The sequence below is a fragment of the Cervus elaphus genome, chromosome 8 (assembly GCF_910594005.1).
Source record: "Cervus elaphus chromosome 8, mCerEla1.1, whole genome shotgun sequence".
NCBI lineage: Eukaryota > Metazoa > Chordata > Mammalia > Artiodactyla > Cervidae > Cervus > Cervus elaphus.
Window position 1 is genome coordinate 44463463 of NC_057822.1, and position 20999 is coordinate 44484461.

At 34.4% G+C, this 20999-nt stretch overlaps 1 protein-coding gene across 6 annotated transcripts in view; it reads left to right on the plus strand.

Moving 5' to 3' along the window:
• FAM126B (family with sequence similarity 126 member B) overlaps positions 1–20999 on the plus strand; it is a 62158-nt gene that overhangs the window by 33249 nt on the left and 7910 nt on the right. For 5 of the 6 annotated variants that reach the window (XM_043910413.1, XM_043910414.1, XM_043910415.1 and 2 more), the window contains 7 exons: positions 287–367; positions 1750–1865; positions 5607–5702; positions 8614–8730; positions 13535–13622; positions 16106–16265; positions 16996–17163. In XM_043910413.1, coding sequence (XP_043766348.1) covers positions 287–367; positions 1750–1865; positions 5607–5702; positions 8614–8730; positions 13535–13622; positions 16106–16265; positions 16996–17163 — 826 coding nt within the window. The remainder of the gene's footprint in view (positions 1–286; positions 368–1749; positions 1866–5606; positions 5703–8613; positions 8731–13534; positions 13623–16105; positions 16266–16995; positions 17164–20999) is intronic. The other variant, XM_043910416.1, reaches the window with a different exon arrangement.

The window sequence follows — 20999 nt, forward strand, 5'->3', positions numbered from 1 at the left end:
ATTTATATGTGTCCTATTTCATGTCTTTATTTTCATGGTATTTTTGATTAATTGTATTATTATATCTCTCAGTGTCTCCCAAAGCATGTCAACTACCAAAGTGTTCAAATTTGCTAATTGGTTAAAGATACACAAGGGTAATAATATTTTTATTACCATTTCTAAAAGTCTTCCTCAATTGCCAATTATATATTTGTTAAATTAAGAAAGCAATTATTATTTTTTTTAATAGACTTGTGTGACTATTTCATTATCTCTAGATTTTTTTTTTTTTTTTTTACCGTAGGAAATTGCTGATAAAGATGGAAACAATAAAGTTCTGTCTTTTACCATCCCTTCCTTATCCAAACCATCAATATACCATGAGGTAAGTAAGATTGGAGAGGTAAAATTTTTTAAAATTATCAATATATTTAGCAAAAGTCAGTTTCTACTAGAGATAAATTATTCCTAACACATCTTTACAGATTTATTTCTTTAAATGTAGATGTTTGTTATTAGTGATATAAAGCTGAGCTGTTGTCAGGAGAGATAGAAATTAATTATTGGAAAATTTTCCTCTAGTTCTGGTTTATTTCTTTTTTATTCTTCTACCAGTATCATCGCTGGTCTTTTCTATTATATGAATTTTTATAAATATTCCTTTAAATTTTTAAAATCACCCATATTAATTAGAAATGATCTATGTTAGATTGATTTTTTATTATTTTTTAGGAAAATAACTACTTAGAAGAATATTAACACAGTAATTATTTCATTTCCATTTAAAGTAGTTTGATTGATGCATTCTAGATATTCAGTAACCTTACACTTCTGATTTTTCCAGTATTTATTTGGTTGAAGATTGTGAGAACACTAATAATTATGTAGGTGGATGGCTCCTATTGACCTGAACTCCTGCCTGCTCTCTTTAAGGATATATGTTATGAATCAAGCTTCTTGTCTGTCAGGCCTTTAGTGCATAAAGTTGTGAGGAAAGCATTTAAATTAACTAATTTACTAGTAGTCTAAAAATTAGATTCAAAGCAAACAGTATCCAGTTGCTTCATAGCTCAATGCAGCTATTTATTTTTAATTAATTCCCCTGGGACTTTGTTTTTCGTTGGAAATAGAATGCCTCTTACTTAACCAAGGCTGATTTTAGCATAGAACATTTCTGAATATTAGATTTTAACTGTGTTCTGTGTATCAAGTTATAAAATAAAATGGAGAGTAGTGAGACATTTACAAATTGATGGTTCTAACTTTAGAAACATGAAATCAATTATGTCACTATTAAAGAGACTTTTGATCATAATATTTATTCTTGTTTGTAGTATGCAATTATAACTCTCTACACCTTGCTTTCTTAATGTAAGATTAATGAGAGTACCAGCCTCTCTGAAGTTAGACATACCTCCGGGCTTGAATGTATAGTCCCCAAGAGTGCTCTGAGTTCTGGAAGCAAATTAAAGTTATTGCATTTGTAGTCTTTATTCTTTTAAGCAACTTTTCTTTTTCTGTGTCCTAAATATAGATTCATTCCATAATATTTCAAAAACCAAAACAGTGTATTTTTAGTTTTATATATCGTATATATGTTTTAAAAGGAGCTATAGAACATACATAATTGAAAAATTGAAGAGGTTTTGAAAGAGAAGAAGAAATGGTCTGAATTGCCTTTTGTTGAAGCAGAATTAAATATCCTTATGTTACAGATTTTTACTTTATTTTAAAGACACAATCTCATACTTTACCTTGTTTTTATAGCCCTCCACAATTGGATCCATGGCCTTGACAGAAGGGGCATTGTGTCAGCATGATCTCATCAGGGTTGTTTACAGTGATCTTCATCCTCAGAGGGAAACATTCACTGCACAAAACCGGTAATAATCAAAACTGTAGATGTTAAAATTGTTAATTTACACTTAATAGCTAGCTGTAATTACTTTGGTTCACGTTTGGTATGAGAAGAGACATAATTGTTTTCCAGAATCGTGTACCATGGTGGCTCAGATGGTAAAGCGTCTGACTACTATGCGGGAGACCCGGGTTCAGTTCCTGGGTTGGGAAGATCTCTTGGAGAAGGAAATGGCAGCCCGTTTCAGTATTCTTGCCTGGAATATCCCATGGACGAAAGAGCGTGGTAGACTACGGTCCATGGGGTCGCAAAGAGTCGGAAACGACTAAGCGACTTCACTTTCACGTTGACTTGTAGTCCCACCAGCAATGTGTGATAGTTCCAGTTTCTCAACGTCTTTACCTACTCTTTTTTTCCCAATCTTTTTGTTTATATCTATCTTAGTGGGTATGGAAAATGGTATATCATTGTGCTGTTGTTTCTGCTATATGTTTTACTTTTTTGTACAGTCAGCTATATCAGAAATACACACTTTTTTTTCAAAGTTAAACGTGCATTAGTTCTAGAGATTATTAAGAAAAACTGCAGTCTCTGGCTCCCCATGCCTTCCACTTTTCCTTTCCTATATGTAACAGCTTTTAACCAGTGGTTCTCAACCAGGGCACTTCTGCCCCTTCGGTGAACGTTTGTCATCCTCTGGAGACTTGTTTGATTGTCACAGCTGAGTGGGAGGGAAGACTGCTATAAGCATCTCAAGTGTAGAAGTCAGGAGTGCTGTTCAGCGTCCTACCACGCCTGGGCCGGCCCCCCACAACAATCTAGGCCAAAATGTCGATAGTGCTGAGGTTGAAAAATCTTGCTGTTAATATTTACCATCTTCGTAGTAATTTACTGCCTTAAAATGTTTCACTTTGGGGCATTATCTAATAATTTATCTCTATGAAAGATAAAAATTTAGGTTGTTACCTCTCGTCCTTTCTTCTCAGTATAGTTATCTTGTAATTCTGGAGAATCCGTTATTTAAATTTCTCATTATTATGAATGATTTTTTTTTTTTTTTGGCCATGCTGTACAGCATGCAGGATCTTAGTTCCCCAACCAGGGATTGAACCCATGCCCCCTGCATTGGGGCTGTGGAGTCTTTAACCACTGGGCCACCAGGGAAACCCCTTGAATGAACATTGCTCACCAGAACTATTCAGAGCTGAGCTTTGTAAGTGGTTACTTTTCCTCTCCTGCTATCTTTTTGTTTTCCTTGAAGTTCATCTTTGACCTTTTGTTTTCTTTGTTTACTATGTGCTTTGTAATTTAACCCTGTAAATTTTCTATCAGTTTTTTACGTAGCCTTCCAAAACTTTGTTTATACCACTTATTTTCTCAATTTTATTTTCCTGAAAAAGGAGCTCGCAGAGCCTCGACTTACTGCGATCTGGCCTGTGTTTCCCGCTTTACCCGGAGTTTACTTGTTATCTTGGTATTTCCCCTCACTGTTACCCTGGGAACTCCCTTTGTCTTCTTCCTGTGTGGATGGAGCCACTGTTTCTTGCACCCTGTATCCTCATTCTTTGTTCCTAGTATTCTGAAATTCCATGTGGTATTTCTTGGTGTGAGTTTATTTCCTGTTTGTGCTGAGCAGTACATGGGCCTTTTCAATTTGGACACTCATGTCCTTCAGACTGGGAACTTTGCTTAATTATTTTTTGTTAATTAGTTTAGCCTCTCCATCTTACCTAGTCTTTTATTATTTGTCCTTTATTTATTTGGTCTTTTCTTATCTTGCTTGTGGAGCTTTTATTATTTGGAGCTCCTGTTGTGGTACTCTTTCCTCTTCCATTTGCCGTATCTTTTTCCTTTGGCTTCACTTTTTATGGTATTTCCTCAACTTCATCCACCAGTTCTGTTCCTGAGTATTTAATTTCTGTCATCATATTTTGTATATCTGGAAGAGAATTTGACCACCCTAAGAGGAAAGACTTAAAGATATGGACAAAATACATCATATTTTGTATATTCTGAATGGTCTTTTAAAATAGTTCCTATTTGGATTTTTTTTTGTTGTTTTTTTATTTTTGAAACAGCATCTCATTTTTTAGAATATTAATGATAATTTGCTTTATTTAAAGTTATTTTTTTCTCTTTTATGTTTATCGTGTGCTCCAAATTGTGTTCCCCTGCCCCTGTTTCTTTATTTTGACCTTATTTTTCTATTAATGAAGTTCATCAGATGTCTGATAATCCATTTTTCCCTACTTATGTTTAAGAGCAGGGAATTTAAAAAAATGAGACGCCAAAACCATGTTGGTAGGGGCTGATTGAGTATGAACTTCACAACTTCTCACTGGGCCATTCATCTGGGGAACTTCCCAAGTCCGTATCTTTAAGTCTTTCCTTTTAGGGTGCTCAAATTCTCTAAAGAAAACTCTTCTAGTTTCTTAACCAGAGGCCTGCTAGCATTCTGATGGTCAAGTGGGGAAGGAAAACTTGAGGTCTCAGTATCCAGTAAGACCTATTCTACTTAAGTTTTCTATTTTCAGTATCTTCCCATCCTCCCCACTCCAGCCCAAACCATAATTGTGCTTGGTGGTTCCCTGGTAGAAATTTCTCTTTTATCCTTTCAGAAAATAAGTCTTCAGTTTCAGAAAATAAATCTTCAATGAACCTAGCAGCATAGAGAAGGAGAAAGGATCTGAAGATGTGAACTGCTTCTGTGTCATACTTTGAACTCAATTTTTAACTTTTCATTTTGAAATAATTTCTGACTTAAAATATTTCAGAAGTAGCACAAAGACTTTCAATATACTCTTCACTGCCTATGGAAAGCTTTTTAGAAGTACTGTGTTCCTGGGTCCTGCCCTCAGAGATTCTAATTGGGTCAGTCTGTGTTGAGACACAGGAATATATTATTCCAAAATGTCCTGAAATAACTATAGTGTGCATTCAGGCTTAGGAGCCACTTTCTTAGTGATTGTACAGATTAAGAAAGCATTCATTTATTCATTCAGTAAAAATTATTTGAGCAATAATAATATTTTAAACACTGTGTCTGACACTAGAGTTAGAGATGAGTAAATTAGGGTCTCTGTCCCAAAGTTGCTTATTACTGAATGGATAAAACAGAGGTAGAGACAGAGAACTGATTTAGTGGGATAAATACTGTATTAGAGCTATACAAATGAACAGTTTTTGTTTGTTTTAGTTGGGAGAATTAAGAATGTCTTTATGTCTGAAATTAAAATTTGAGCCAGGATTTGAAACCTTGGTAGGGGTTTTCCAAGTGAAAAGTGTTGTAGTAAGAAAGGGTAGCATCAGTAAAACAAGGAATTATGAAAGATTATGGCATTATTCATGGAATGATATAGGAAAACTGTTATCCTATGGTGTATGTGGTAGACAGTGGAGGGAAATAAGGTTGGAGAGGTAGGTTGAGGGTGGATTTTTAAAGGACCTTGTATGCCTTGATGAGTTTGGGCTTTACGATGCAGTCAATAGTAACAGTGAATTAATGCAGATAGAGGAGTCATCTATTCAAGCATGATGGGGATTTTTGAGGAAGAAAATAAAGATGGCAGCAAGTGCTATGACCTTTAATAAGGCAAGTGGAAATAGGGGAATTATTGAGGAGGATATTACAATCATCTGATTGAGAAATAATTAAAGTCAGTATTAAGGCGTTGTTATAACCATCCAATGAAGAAATCATTTACTACAGTCTGTAAGTAGAAATAATTATTTGTGATCTTTTTCTCCTTGTTTTTGTTTTTTCTAGGTTTGAAGTCCTGAGTTTTCTCATGTTATGTTATAATTCTGCTATTGTGTATATGCCTGCTTCATCTTACCAGTCTCTTTGCCGAATGGGCTCCAGGTAAGCAGAATACTTATATTATTTCATACATTTTTATTGAGCACATTCTCGCTGGTAGGCGCTGTTCTAACCCCTGGTGATACAGCAGTAAATAAAACTCAGGGAACTTACATTCCTGTAGGAATTCCTTATCATTCCTCATACAGCATGACTTCTTGAAAATACTTCAGTATTAAAGAAGTATTTTGTGGCTCAACATCAAGCTAAGCCAAGATGATTTAGGTCCAAGGTGGTTTATTGTTACACTGGATCACTGCCTGGATGCCAGTTTTTATAAATTACTTTGAGTGTTTTGAATAAATAGTCTTCTGTATAGAGAAAGTAAAGAAATGTGAACTTTTTCCTTTTTGTATCTCACAAATAACTGTCTCTTCTTTGGATAAGATTAGCAGTAGCATGAATTATGTGTATATCTCATTTATATTTGTATATTCTAATCTTTACCAAACCAGAATTTCTAATAATTTGAACAGACCTGAACTAAAATTTTTATTTCCACCATTGAAAAAAATTAATATAAATGGGTTTGGAGACAGAGGAGGGGAATTTTAATTACAGAAGGAACACTCAATTTATCCTGCCCGGTTGATTTGTATTTGAGGAAATGCAAATAAAAAGGGTGAGCCTTCTCTACCCCCTGAAAGTTAAATGCTGTATTAGTTTTTCTATCGCCTCATAACAAATTGCCATGAATTTAGTTGCTTAAAATAGCATACATTTATTATTTCAGTTTTCTGTGGGTCAGGAATCTAAGTGTCACTTAGCTGGGCCTTCTGCTTAGGGTATTACAAGCTGCAGTTAAGATGTCCGCTGGAGTTGCCATCTTATCTGAGGTTCATTTGAGGAATTATATGCTTATCTTGGCAGAATTCAGTTCCTATAGTTGTAGGACTAAGGGCTTCAATTTTGTATGGACTGTCTGCTGAAGGCCAGTGTCAGTTCCTTGCCGTGTGAGCCTCCCAACTTAGGCAGCCTACAGCATGGCAGCTCACTTCTTCAAAGCAGAGAAATAAGAGATGTTGCACTACAGTCTTATGTAATATAATCACATAATCATGTACATATATGCATGAAAATCATATCACCTTTGCCATGTTACAAGCAAATCGGAGGTTCCACCCATGCTCAAGAGGAGGGGATGACATAAGGGTGTCAATACCAGGAAGGTATCATGAGGATCAGCCCTGCATGCCCCACCCCCAACCACTACTACAAATGCTTTGCACAGGTTCATACTGGTGTATTACTGAGAAGAAACTGTGGTCCTATTTATAACAAAACTCACTTTTGCTAATTGGAGGTAGGCCCATCTAAATTAGTTGCTAATTTGATTTATAGATTTGTAGATTATTTTAAAGTGTATTATTTCCACTTGTGTATAATAACAAGATTAATGACTAACAGAATTCTTGTCTCTTATCTACATGTTGTTTGTTTTTTTAAAACTTTTTATTTTGTATTGGGGTATAGCTGATTAACAATGTAATAGTTTCAGGTGAACAGGGGAAGGAGCTCAGCCATACATACACATGTATCTATTCTAACCTACATGTTCTTATCAAGAGAGTATGTTGTTTAAGCACTTACTGCATAGCTACAGGTAAATTTATTTATAGATGACTATTTTTGGCTCAATTAAGCAAATTTGCTATATCTCTAATAGGTAACATTTAGTATGGCATCTTACAGAGTTCCTTAATAACAAATGATAGAGTTTAGTAGTCCTCAAATTTTTACTCACATATCCCCTAATGAATTTTGAAAAACTTTATAGCCTTTATACATTAAGTTAACATTTAAATTAAACATTAAAGTTAACATTTAACTTTTTTATTCTTTTTTAAATAGTTGTAAATTATATGATTTCCAGTATGTAGGTATTAACATAATAAATAATTGTTAATTGCTATTTTAAATGTATATCATGTAAATACACAGTGATCTAATTGATACCATCATCCATATATGGAATAAATGAAAAATAGTCTTTCTTTAGTAGTCTTTCTCCTTAAAATTGAGTATCTATTGCACTTTATCCACATAAATTTTGTCCTAATATAGTGCCGTTATATGTAAAGATGTTTTATTGATCAACTAATTATAAACCTCTGCCACAAAGAAAATATGTAAATTAAAATATAAAAATATTGCCAGAGACCAAAATGCACTAAACACTAAAAAATTTCTTCTGAACTCACCATTGCAGTTATTCTAATAAATTAATTTATTAAAATAGTAGAGGTATGTAACATCTCTGCTAATTATTAAACATAACTTTTCTGGAAGCATCTTTTAATGAGATGGAAAATAGAGGATTGTTTATGACACTTTAAATTTGTTTTGAGAATTCTGTATCATCCACTAATCCATCCTGATAAAATTTGGGACGTGTGAAAGTTATGCATTTCTTTTGTGAAGAGGGAGAAGGAGGATTATGAAAGAGATACCTATTTGAGAAAAGGTGTTGCTTTGAGGGCTTGTTTGGTGGCTCAGACAGTAAAGAATCCGCCTATAATTCAGGAGACCCAGGTTTGATCCCTGGGTTGGGAAGATCCCCTGGTGAAGAGAATGGCTACCCACTCAAGTATTCTTGCCTGGAGAATTCCATGGACAGAGGAACCTGGTGGGGTCTGTGGGGTCACCAAGAGTCGGACACGACTGAGCAACTTTCACTTTTTCATTTCATTGCTTTTATTGCTATAGTCCACTAGAATGTGTGTTTTGTGAGAGTATAGATTTTTTTTTATCTTTTTACCTATTTACAACTGTATGCATAGGCCCATTGTAGTGACTGACACATAACAAGTACTTAAAAAATATTTCAGTAAGTGTTGAATATGTGAACTTATAAAAACAAAAATATTTTATTTAATGAATCAGCAAATCACACTTAAGTAATGTATTTTCCTAGGGTTTGTGTGAGTGGGTTTCCACGGCAACACGAAAAACAGTGGAAGGAACTCTGTGGTCGAATAGTGTTGGATCCCGAATTTATGGTGCAACTTCTCACAGGAGTTTATTATGCCATGTAAGTAGGTGTACTGTGAAATTGTGTGGATTCTTTCTAGTCTTTGAAAACTTAATATTCCCCTTTTTTCCTTATTAGTTTCACAACATTGAATTTTTTGTTCCATGATGGATCCATTATCTTATTTTTCTAATATGAATTTCTTTCAGTAGTTTTAAATGAATTATACTTTTTATATCTGCTCTCTCAACAGCTTTCTAATATTCAATACTGTATTGTTAACTATAGTTAGCATGGTGTACATCATATACCTAGGATTTTATCTTATAACTAGAAGTTTGTACCTTTTGACCAACTCTTTTGTACCCTTTTTGCCTGCCTCTGACAACCACCAATCTTTCTGTATCTATGAGTTCAGTTACTCTTTTTTTTTGTTTTATTTTTAGATTCCACATGTACATGAGATTATACAGCATTTGTCTTTGTCTGACTTATTTCACTTAGCATGATACCCTCAGGATCCATCCATGTTGTCACAAATGGCAAGATTTCCTTTTTTTTGACCATGTGACATGCTGGAGTTCCCCAACCAGGGATCACATCCATGCCCCCTGCATTGGAAGTGTGGAGTCTTAAGTCCTAGGATTTCCTCCTCCTTTTAAATGAATAATATTCTATTGTGTGTATGTAATTGTCTATATAATATGTGTGTGTATAATAAGTATGTATATACTTATGGGTACACACACCTTATTTTCTTTATCCATCATCGTGTGTGTGTATAATAAATATATTTATACACATATATACATGTATAGCCCATGTTTTCTTTACCCATTCATCTGTGTGTTTATCTAACACATATTTGTTGTTCCATTGCTCAGTCATGTCTGACTCTTTGCAACTCCACGAACTGCAGCACGTCAGGCTTCTCTGTTGATAGCTATCTCCCTGAGTTTGTTCAAACTCATGTCCACTGAGTCAGTGATGCCATCCAACCATCTCATCCTCTGTCACCCCCTTCTACTCTTGCCCTCAATTTTTCCCAGCCTTAGGGTCTTTGCCAGTGAGTCAACTTTTCACATCAGGTGGCCAGAGTATTGGAGCTTCAGCTTCAGCACCAGTCCTTCCAATAAATATTCAAGGTTGATTTCCTTTAGGATTGACTGGTTCTATCTTCTTGCTGTCCAAGGGACTCTGAAGAGTTGTCTCTGGCACCACAGTTCAAAAGTATCAATTCTTCAGTGTTCATTTTTCTTTATGGTCCAACTCTCACATCCATACATGACTATTGGAAAAACCATAGCTTTGACTATATGGACCTTTGTTAGCAAAGTGATGTCTCTGCTTTTTAATACACTGTCGAGATTTGTCATAGCTATTTTTCTAAGGAGCAAAGCGTCTTCTAATTTTGTGGCTGCAGTCACCATCCACAGTGATTTTGGAGCCTAAGAAAATGAAATCTGACACTGTTTCCACATTTTCTCTATCTGTTTGCCATGAAGTGATAGGACCGGATACCATGATCTTAGTTTTTGAATGTTGAGTTGTAAGCCAGCGTTTTCACTCTCCTCTTTCACCTTCATCAAAAGGCACTTAGTTCCTCGTCACTTTCTGCCATTAAAGTGATACCATCTGCATATCTGAGGTTGTTGATATTTCTTCCGGCAATCTTTATACATACTTACATGTACATATATGCCATATTCTTTTTATCCTTTTATCTGTTAATTTACAATTAGATTGTGTCCATGTCTTGGCTGTTGTACATAATGCTTCCGTGAAGGTGGAGGTGCGAGATATCTTTTTGAGTAATTAAGTTTCCTTCCAATGCATAATAGAAGTAGAATTGCTGGATCATATGGTAGTTCTATTTTTAATTTTTTTAGGAATCTCCATATTGTTTTCCATAGTTGTTCCACCAATTTACATTTCTACCAGTAATGCACAGGGTTCCCTTTTCTTCACGTCTTTGTCAGCATTTGTTATTTCTTGTATTTTTGATACTAACCATTCTTGACAGATGTGAGATGATACTAATTTGCATTTCCCTAGTGACTAGTGACATAGAGCGCTTTTTTTGTGTACCTGTTGGTCATTTGTATGTCTTCTTTGGGAAAAAGTCTATTCAGTTCTCTGCCTATTTTTAATTGGACTACTTGGTTTTTTGTATTGACCTGTATGAGTTGTTTGTATATTTTTTATATTAACTCCTTGTCATATATATGATTTGCAGATATTTTCTCCCTTTCCAAAAGTGCCTTTTCATTTTGTTGATGGTTTTCTTTGCTGTGCAGAAGCTTTTAGTTTAGTGTGGTCCCACTTGTTTATTTTTGCCTTTGTTGCCTCTGCTTTTGATGTCAAATCCAAAAAATAATTGATGGGACTAATGTCCAGCATTCATCTTATAAGCAATAAGGGGCTTTTGTCTTCTTTTAGGAGTTTCTTGTTTTCAGATCTTACATTGAAGTCTTTAATCCATTTTTAGTTGATGTGTGATAAGAGACAGTTTTCTACTTTCCCTCTTTTTGCATGTGGCTGTTGTTCAGTTATCCCAGCACCATTTATTGAAAATAATATCCTTTTACCTTTTTTATATTCTCATATTTAAATTAATTGATCATATATATATATATATGTATGTTTATTTCTCAGCTCTCCATTCTGTTCCTTTGATCTATATGTGTTTTTATGCCAGTACTATACTGTTTCGATTACTAAAGCATTTTGATACAGTTTGCAGTTAGTAAATATCATGTCTCCAGATTTGTTGTTCTTTCTCAAGATTGCTTTGGCTATTCATTGTCTTTCGTGATTCCATATAAATTCTAAGATTGTTCTATTTCCATGAGGAATGTCACTGAACTTTGATAGGCATTATATTGAATTTGTAGATTTCTTTGGGTAGTGTGGACATTTTACCAATTTTAATTCTTTCAGTCCTTGAGCATGGCATATCCTTCTGTTTATTTGTGTGTTCTTCAGTTTCTTTCATTGAAGTATTGTATGAAAACTTTTAAGTGTACTGGGTTCAGGTCTTTCACCTCCTTAGTTAAATTTATTCCCAGGTATTTTTTTTCCCCCAGGTATTTTTTATGCAGTTGTTAATGGGATCGTATTCTTAATTTCTCTTTCTGATAGTTTGTTACTAGTAGCTTCCCTGATAGGTGGTAAAGAATCCGCCTGCAATGCAGGAGACCCTGGTTCAATTCCTGGGTTGGGAAGATCCGCTGGAGAAGGGATAGGCTACCCACTCCAGTATTCTGGCCTGGAGAATTCCATGGACTGTATAGTCCATGGGGTTGCAAAGAGTCGGATGTGATTGAGCGACTTGACTTTATAGGATGGTTTTCTTAATTTCCCTTTCTGATAGTTTGTTAAGTGCATAGAAATGCAGTAGATTTTTGTATATTGTTTTTATACCTACAACTTTACTAAATTTGTTTATCCTAACAGTTTTTTTGGTGTATTCTTTATAGTTTTCTACGGTTGACTGTTAAACAATGAATGGGTTTGGGTGCCAGTTGCAGAGTTGAAAATCGGAGTATAACTTTATAGTCAGCCTTCCATATCCAAGGCTTCAATCAAGCACAGATTGTGTAATACAGTAGTTGGTTCTTATTGATAAGAATTCACATATAAGTGATCTCATGCAGTTCAAATCCATGTTGTTCACTGGTAAACTGTCTATATATCATGTCTTCTGCGAACAGAGACAATTTTACTTCTCTTATTTTTTATTTGCTTGAACTTCAGTGCTGTGTTGGATAAAAGTGGCAAGAGTGGGCATCCTTGTCTTGGTCTTGATCTTAGAGAGATCTTCTTCTTGATCATTTGTCACTGTTGAGTAGTTGTTGACTATGAGCTTGTCATATGCAGCCTTTATTGTAGTACATCTACTCTGTACCCACTTTTCTGAGAGTTTTTTTTTTTTAAATCATGAATGGATTTTTGTCAAGTGCTTCTTCTACATCTGCTATTATGATGAAGGATTTATCCTTCATTTTGTTAATATGGTGTATCACAGTTGATTAAATTGCAGATGTTGAACCATCCTTGCATCCCAAGATAAATCCCACTTGATCATGGTTTGTGATCAGTTGTTGAATATAGTTTGCTAATATTTTGCTGTGGATTTTTGCATTTATGCTGTGTTTGTCAGAGGTATATTGGCTTGTAATTTTCTTTTCTTATCGTGTCCTTGTTTGGTTTTTGTATTAGGGGAATGCTGGCCTTGTGATATGACTGTGGAAGTGTTCACTCTTGGAAAAATTTAAGGATTGATATTATTTCTTTAAATGTTTGGTAGAATTCACTCATGAAGCCATCTGGTCCTTATTGGGACCATCTTTTACTTATTGGGAGGTTTTTGATTACTGATTCAGTTTCCTCTGGGTACAGTGGTGGGTGTGTTCAGATTTTTATTTCTTAATGACTTAGTCTTGGTAGGTTGTATGTTTCTAGGAATTCATCCATTTTCTAGATTGTCCAGTTTGTTGACATGTAATTATTCATAGCCCTTTCAGTACTTTTAAAATATAGCTAGTCATTAAACTGAAGTCTAAATACTGTCACATAGTTCATAACCCAGATTTTCATGAATTCAAATAGATAACCCAAAATATCAACACATGATAAAATCCAATTATTTTGAAGAGATATCTGTGAAGTATTTTAAATGTTAATATTTGAATTTTTCTTTTTGTTCTTGTAGCCAAAAGTGGGATAGTTTAGAAATGCATGATGCAAAAATTAATGTGAAAATCTTGTTACAGAACCAAAATAATAGGACTTGGATCAATAAAAAAGATTGTTATTGAAAATGAGAGATATTTGCTAGAGACTGTAATTTGCTTCTCCATAGGTATAATGGACAGTGGGACCTTGGCCAGGAAGTCCTTGATGACATCATCTATAGAGCTCAACTAGAACTCTTTTCTCAACCACTATTGGTAAGTTATTATATTTACTTTTTGTTAAACTTTCCTGCACCTAAAAAGGGTACTACTGGTATAAAATTCAGTATGCAATGTATGAGGCAGTACTAATCATTGAGGGGGAAAACAGGTTTATTCCATACCAACAGTTGGAAAGGAAACAAAATTGTTTTAGACCCTCTTCTTTTACAACATAGCAAAATAAAGTTCAAATAAATTAAAGAATTAAGTGTCTTGAAATCCTTTAAGAAAAGAAAGAAGAGAGGCTATAAATATTTGCTCAAATTCTGGAGAAGGAAAGGCTATATTTAAGTGATGGAACACATCACCAAAAAAGGTTGATTTTTTTTTTTTTTTTTTTTTACTATATAAACATCTAAATTCTAAACCATCAGATTTTTGTTTTGTTTTGGAGGGGAGAGGGGGTTGTTGTTTTATTTTTTGGCCATGCAGTACAGCATGTGGGATCTTAGTTCCTTGACCAGGTATCAAATCTGTACCCTCTGCTGTGGAAGCACAAAGTCTTAACCACTAGACCTATAGGGAAGTCCGTAAACCATCAGTTTTTTAAAACCGAAATTAATATGAACTAATTATCAACGGGCATGACAAAAAAGCAAGTTAATATTTAGTTTTATATAAAAATATCATACTCTTCCACAAAATAACTATATCTCCAAAAGGTAAATGATCAATCAAAAAATAAATTTGAACGTCCAGTAGTAGGATGAGGAAGGCATTTTCTGTTACCAGTAACAGTATGACATAACTCTGCACATCCTTTTGGTAATGTATGTGTTTTCTTTGAGCTACTATCCCATCTTTACCAACATTTCCCAAGAAACTATTTAAAACTTTTTAAAATGAATTGTGAACACTAGATCAAGGTTTGTTTTAAATGCAAAGGAATCTGAACTCTAAACATTATTTTACAACAGAGACTCATTAAGTTATGTTATTTACTTGATGACATTATATATTTGAAAATTAATATTAAGGGAACATGCTAGCTGTGTTAATGGTAAAGTAGTATACAGCTATTTTTTTTAATGCTAGACAGGACAAAGGAAAAATAACAAATATTAATAGTCATCTAGGTGATTCAGCTGTGGATAGTTTTTCTTTGCAATTTTCTGTATTTTCTAAACTTTTTCTAGTATTTTTAGAGTTGTATTTTTTTAGTTATGTAATTTTACTTGCAACAATTTAAGAGTATAATTTTTGAGTCATTTTTTCATATCTTTTTTATAGTTTAAGCTAAAAATAAATTTATTGAAGTAACATTTATATTAATTCTTTCATATTTGAATTTTCTTTTTTCCTCATGTCAGCATCCCTAATTTTACCCTAAAGGTTACTGTAAAAAATAAAAGAGATTGCGTAGGGAATTCCTTGACAGTATTAGTTAGGGCTCTGCTCTCTCCTTGCCAACGGCATGAGTTCCATCCCTGGTTGGGGAACCAGGATCCCCCACAAGCTGCACAGTGTGACCCAAAACAGAAAACAAGTGGACAAGAAGATAAAAAAGTTACATCTTGATAATAACACCTTGCATTTGCAAGACTCTTTAAATTTATAATTTTATCCCTGTCTTATAAATTAAGTAGAAGTGGCATTTCCAAGGCAGTATAGGTAAAGAGATTCGTAATCTATAGTTCTAGAATAATCCTTTATTGTTATGGGTCTCCAAGGGACCCAGTAAATGACGTTCCTTTTCTCTATTCAAAAATAGAGCCAGATGATAAATAGATAAAATAGTTGGTAGATAGAAAAACAAGTACCATCTTTATTGCTGATTAAGGTTAGATTGAAAGACTTCACTCCCTACCCTTTAGTCTAGATGTTGGAACAGCCCACTGGAGAGAAGGTTTGAGTTGGCAGAGCAGACAGGGGTATCCAGCTTGCTGCATTTCAGTTGTCCTGTCCAAGTGGAGAGTGAGGGAGAAAGATGGTCCTCTAGCTCAAGATCTTTGCTAGGTCAGCACTACTCCGTTAGGAATCATGGAGCAGCCAGTGGCTGTTGCTTTCCAGCCAGATTACCTCACTCTCCTCCACAGACGGCAGAACTTGGTGGAACAAAGTGCCAGACTTGTTTAGGGAAGATGTCTCCTCGTGAAAACAAAGCTAATTTTTTTATTATAAATTAAATTTTGCATGTTATTTTATCATCTGAAGAATCAGAAAGAAACTTACTCCAAATTTTCTTGTATCAGGGTTCAAATGTTAAAAGCTCTTTGGAATGTATTTTCTCCTTGAAAGCCAGCAACTTCAGAGAGTCCATGAGGGTGTGTGACTCATATTTTTAAATGAATTTTCATCTTAGAAGTCTACCTAAAAGAATACAGACTAGTGGAAATATAAACATTTCTGACACATTATACTTTTCTATTTTGTAGAACAACTTTTAAATACATATTCAAGATAGTATGGAAACATGAAATGTACAGTAAGCATAAGTTGTATATTGGATGTAAGTACATATAGACTTATCATTTTAGGTTGCCAATGCCATGAAAAACTCATTACCATTTGATGCTCCTGATTCTTCACAAGAAGGCCAGAAAGTACTTAAAGTCGAAGTCACTCCAACAGTGCCGAGGATTTCTCGGACTGCAATTACAACAGCTTCAATCCGTCGCCATAGATGGAGGAGAGAAGGTGAATATAAAATCCCTATAGCCCACTCATGGATTAAAGTAAATTTATCACTGTTTTTACAGAGTATATTTACACATGATGTTATAGTACTCTATGTAGTTAAAGTAAAATTGTTTAGTTGTTAAAAATAGCACTAGAAATGTGGTTTGTATACCTGAATTCATTTTAATATAAATATGTATATATATTTTATAAAGTAGAAAGATGTTATTTAAACTGTTCTCTGAATGTTAAAACAGAAAATAAGATGAAGTTAATTTTTTTTCTAACTAGTAATAACAATAGAAAAGAAATTTCTTTAAGCCTGTTTCCAAAAAAAGGTACCTGTATGAGCAGTGTGGGAGAAAATTATGTAACTGGCCATACTACTGGTATAATACAAGCCATGCATAAAATAACTGAGGTTTATCTATCTTTTCCTTGTCCTGTAAGTGCTGAGTCCAGCAGTATTTCATAGCACATGCTACTTGAACAGTCAAGCTGTCTTGCCTAAGAGAGGTTAATTGCCATTTTAATGATCTCTATTTTTCTCTCCTATTCATTTGCAAACCTCACATTGTTCATCTGCTGCCTTATGTGTGTGCATGCTGTGCACACACATGTAACTATATAAATAATGTTTGTGTTTATGTCATATCCATATATACATTCTCTTATCTGCCTGGGTCAAAATGCTCAGAAAAGAATAGAGCAGCAAAAAAGCACTAAAATTTTATATGTTGAATCCCAGATGGCTTTGACTTCTCAAACGAGGCTGACCCGAGTATTCCTGGCTCCCCGATCCAACACGGCTCCACTGACCTAGGGATCAAACGTGTGCAAGAGGGGGAGGTGCTGGTGCACAGGACTCCTGAGCACGGCTCGCCGGAGCCCAACTCAGCAGCAGCCACAACAGAGGGTAGGACAGAGATGAGGAGGCAGAAGTCAGTGAGGCAGTTGCTGGAGGAGGATCCTGGCTCTCTGTCCCCAAGCAGAGCATCTTTCCATTCTAGTGTGTGTTTCCACTATCCCAGAGTGTATTAGACTCTCCTTGCAAAGCGCACCCCCCCCCCCCCATTTGCTAGCGCCAGGTCAGGTACAATCTTTAGTTACCATTTGTGCTGGCCTGGAGTCTGCATCCCGGTGTAATTAAAGAGCAGCTTGGCATGGCTACTAACAAGGGAGAGGCCTGTCTCCAAAAGGTCTGCAAATGCTTGGGATTTCTTCATTACTGAGCATGTTTACTCTAACATCAGGAAAGGAAAAATGCACCCCATGGACCTGAGCCTTATTATTCAGTATGTATCAATTTCATTTATTTGATAATGTATTATTTGGAAAATAGGTGAGGAGAGTTCTAATGCTTTAATACATTATTTTTGAGAAATGGGACTGAAATGGAGCTGGCCGATTTGTCTCTAGGCCCAGGGTGGCCAATTAACAAAAACTTCGTTATCTCTTTGACAGAATAAACCAGTATTGATTGGCTTCTTATAATCTTCAAATCAAGTTGCCTGGGTCTGAACTACTGACATCTTTCCTCTATAAATGTGCTCTCCTGGTGCACACTACATTTTTATCATTTATTGTAAATAATGATTATCTTATATAGCTCCCAAACAGAAGTGAAATGTATTATTTAGAAGCCATAAATCCTAGTAGATCCTTGTTTATACAGTATGGGTATCTCAAATGAGAATTTTTTTTTACCCCTCCACCACCACCACAGCCATGATCGTTATCTATAAAAGAACACTTCTCTCTGATAGGAAAGCATTTATTTACTGTTTAACATGTGATGCCATAGAAATTGGTTTTATGAAAGAGGAAACTGTGGCCTAATAGTTTTTTCATTATTTAATGTATTGCAGCTGTGGAACTTGTACACTAATTTATGAAATATAGCAAGTAGTTTTAAAATAGGTTACATATTTTTATTTATTCTACTTTAGGAAAATCTCTTGCTCTTTGGTGCGTTAAAAATTTGAGCATGCTCAGTAAGAATCTAAATCTACCTTCTGTTCCCTTGCCCATTTGCCCAGAGTGACCTGACTTCATTTAACAGTGTTGCATGTGCATGATCTAGGGACCCAAAGAAGTTGGTACTATGAAGAGAACCGTGTGAAAGACACAGCCTTTCGTTTTCATTTTTTCTGTATCTCTTTATGTTATCCCTGGGAGTCAGTTGTATCTTGTATAAGGCATAAAAATAAGTATATGAATAGATGTCAAATTCAGAGTTGGCCTAAATTGATCAACATCTGTTTCTCCAGTTTCTTGATGACTAAATGAGCCACTTGAAGTGTATCTACTGCTATTGTTAGAATATTAGAGTATCCATGCTAAATATAGTACAATATTCACTAACATTGATGAAATTTTAAGAAGTATGGGATTGGGTAGAATCATTTCTTCCTATTAATCATAAGTCATACACTTTGAAAAAGGAAAAAATAGTAATTCCTTTAAAGTGTCCTATTAAATGTTAAAACATCCTGATTTAATATCTCCTCTATTACTGGTAAAATTTCGGTTTGTGAAGGTGGGGTATAGCCATTTGGAAAAGGAATGAGTCCCATTGGTGTGTTTGAAATTTCTCAAGTTATTTTGCCTTTTAATCTAATTTAATTGTAGCTTTAAATCAGTATTAGTAAAAGCTAATTTATAAGGAAAAGCAAACATGAATAGGAAAGTTCATTAAAAATCCGTTTGGTTGTCTCATCTTTGGATCATGAATAGTATTATCACCCAAGGAGAAAATTAGAAAGGAAAATGTTATTAGACACAATAGCCTTTTTATTCCTTGGGGTTTTTTAGACAGAAATACGGAAATTATTAAAACTAATGAAAAGTTTTGGTAATTCTGAAGTCTGCTGGAGCTTTTGGATTAGCATCAATAATTGACCTTCTAAAAGAAAAAGAAGGGAATTTCACTGGCACTGCAGTGGTTAGGACTCTGCTCTCTCAGCTGCTGAGGACCCAGGTTCAATCCCTGGTCAGAGAACTAAAATCCCACAAGTTATGTGGTGCAACCAAAAGAAAAAAGAAAACATGTTTTCTAATGGTTTTAAACAGTTTTACAGTTAAAGTTGTATTTATTACGTGTTGGAATTGAAGGGAGAATTCATCACCTACCTTTATCCAGATTGTTAAGTAACATTTATAACTTTTAAAGCTGTATTTAAAATTATTACTAAACTGAGGACTATGTTGTGATTAAAGTATATTCAGTGTTCCACTATACTGAAATAGCATTTCTTAGTATATAAAATATCAGTAGGTTCTCTTGCATGGTGGTTTCTACATTGTCATATCTCTTTTATGGCCATATTGCTTGGGCATCAGATCTGCATGTGGCAAAATTCAGAAGCTAGCACTAAGTCTCTCAGTCTCTTTTCCTAATCATATATATAGCCAATGACATATTTCTGTTCACTTCTAGTTTTATATTACTGATATTAATTCTGAACCAGTGGCTATCTTTTCCTGGGCATTGTGGAGTTCTTCATAGTAATTATAAATAAATTGCTTAGATGTCACATAAATGTAATTTAAAGGTTTTGTTTTGATGCACAGTATATACTGTTCTCGAGGAAGGGGTTGAGAGAATTGGTGGCAGCTGCATTTTCATACGGCTCTGCATGATGAGTCAAGATGACTAAACTGCTGGATATAACAAGAAACGCCTTTTGCCCTAAGGATAGGCTATTTCATTCTTCTTTTGAAGGAAAGAACTAATCCATATGAGAAAATATTTATATTTTTCCAAGTACTATGTTAAATAAAGATTGTGTTTAACTATTTTGTGTATATTTTACTTAGGTAACTTGTATTTCAAAGTGATATTTTTTTGGATTTCTGTCCTAACAGTTTACCTTAGCTAAAATATTGATATCTGTATGTAGATTCAGACTGAACTTTCTTACAATCTGGTAAACATATTTTAAAGGTAGCAAACTTCTGTCAGTTTTTGAAAGAAGCAAATGTTCTATTTTCTAGGAGAGTGTTGATCATACTTTCAGTAAAGAAATCGGGCTTTCTGGAAACCCCAAACTGAATACGTGCTTCTTTTCTTACAAAATCCCAAGATAAGAATTCTTTTGTTAACTGCAGTTTCTGCATGAAACTTAATGGAATACTATAAGTATTTTGTGATCCCCAAATAATATATCTCAATATTTAAAATCTAAAATATTATATAACTATATAACATAAAATTTTTGTATATTATTTATTATTATATTATAAAATCGTAAAAAATTCTTCCTCAGTATCCTTGTTGGTTCTTACCTTTGTTCTCTGATAATCAAGTATTTTCATATTAACTGATCAAGAAAATATGGAAACCAGTGAGTAGGCATGTTCATAAGACAGAATATGACTGAAGTTACTAGAGGCAATGTAGAGTTTTTAGTTTAGAGTTAGGAAATGCACGAGCTCCATGTTAAAGATTTTAAAGCCATTTAGAAGCAATTAGCTGTTAAATATAAAGTTTCACAGTAGTTAAAAGGGGTTTGGGGATGAGTTTTTGACATTATTCTGGGTGACTGAAATTAGAAGGGTCTCATTTCCAAATTCTATTTTATGATAGATTAAGAAAGATAGGAAAAGTTTTGTTTTTTTAGATAGATATACTCACCTCAGATTGACAAGGTGTATCATAAAGATTTACGATCACTAAGTATTGTATTTTACCAAAAGTTGTGTGTCTGTTGATATTAATAGTATGCTAGGCTTGTTTGTGAATAGTTTTAC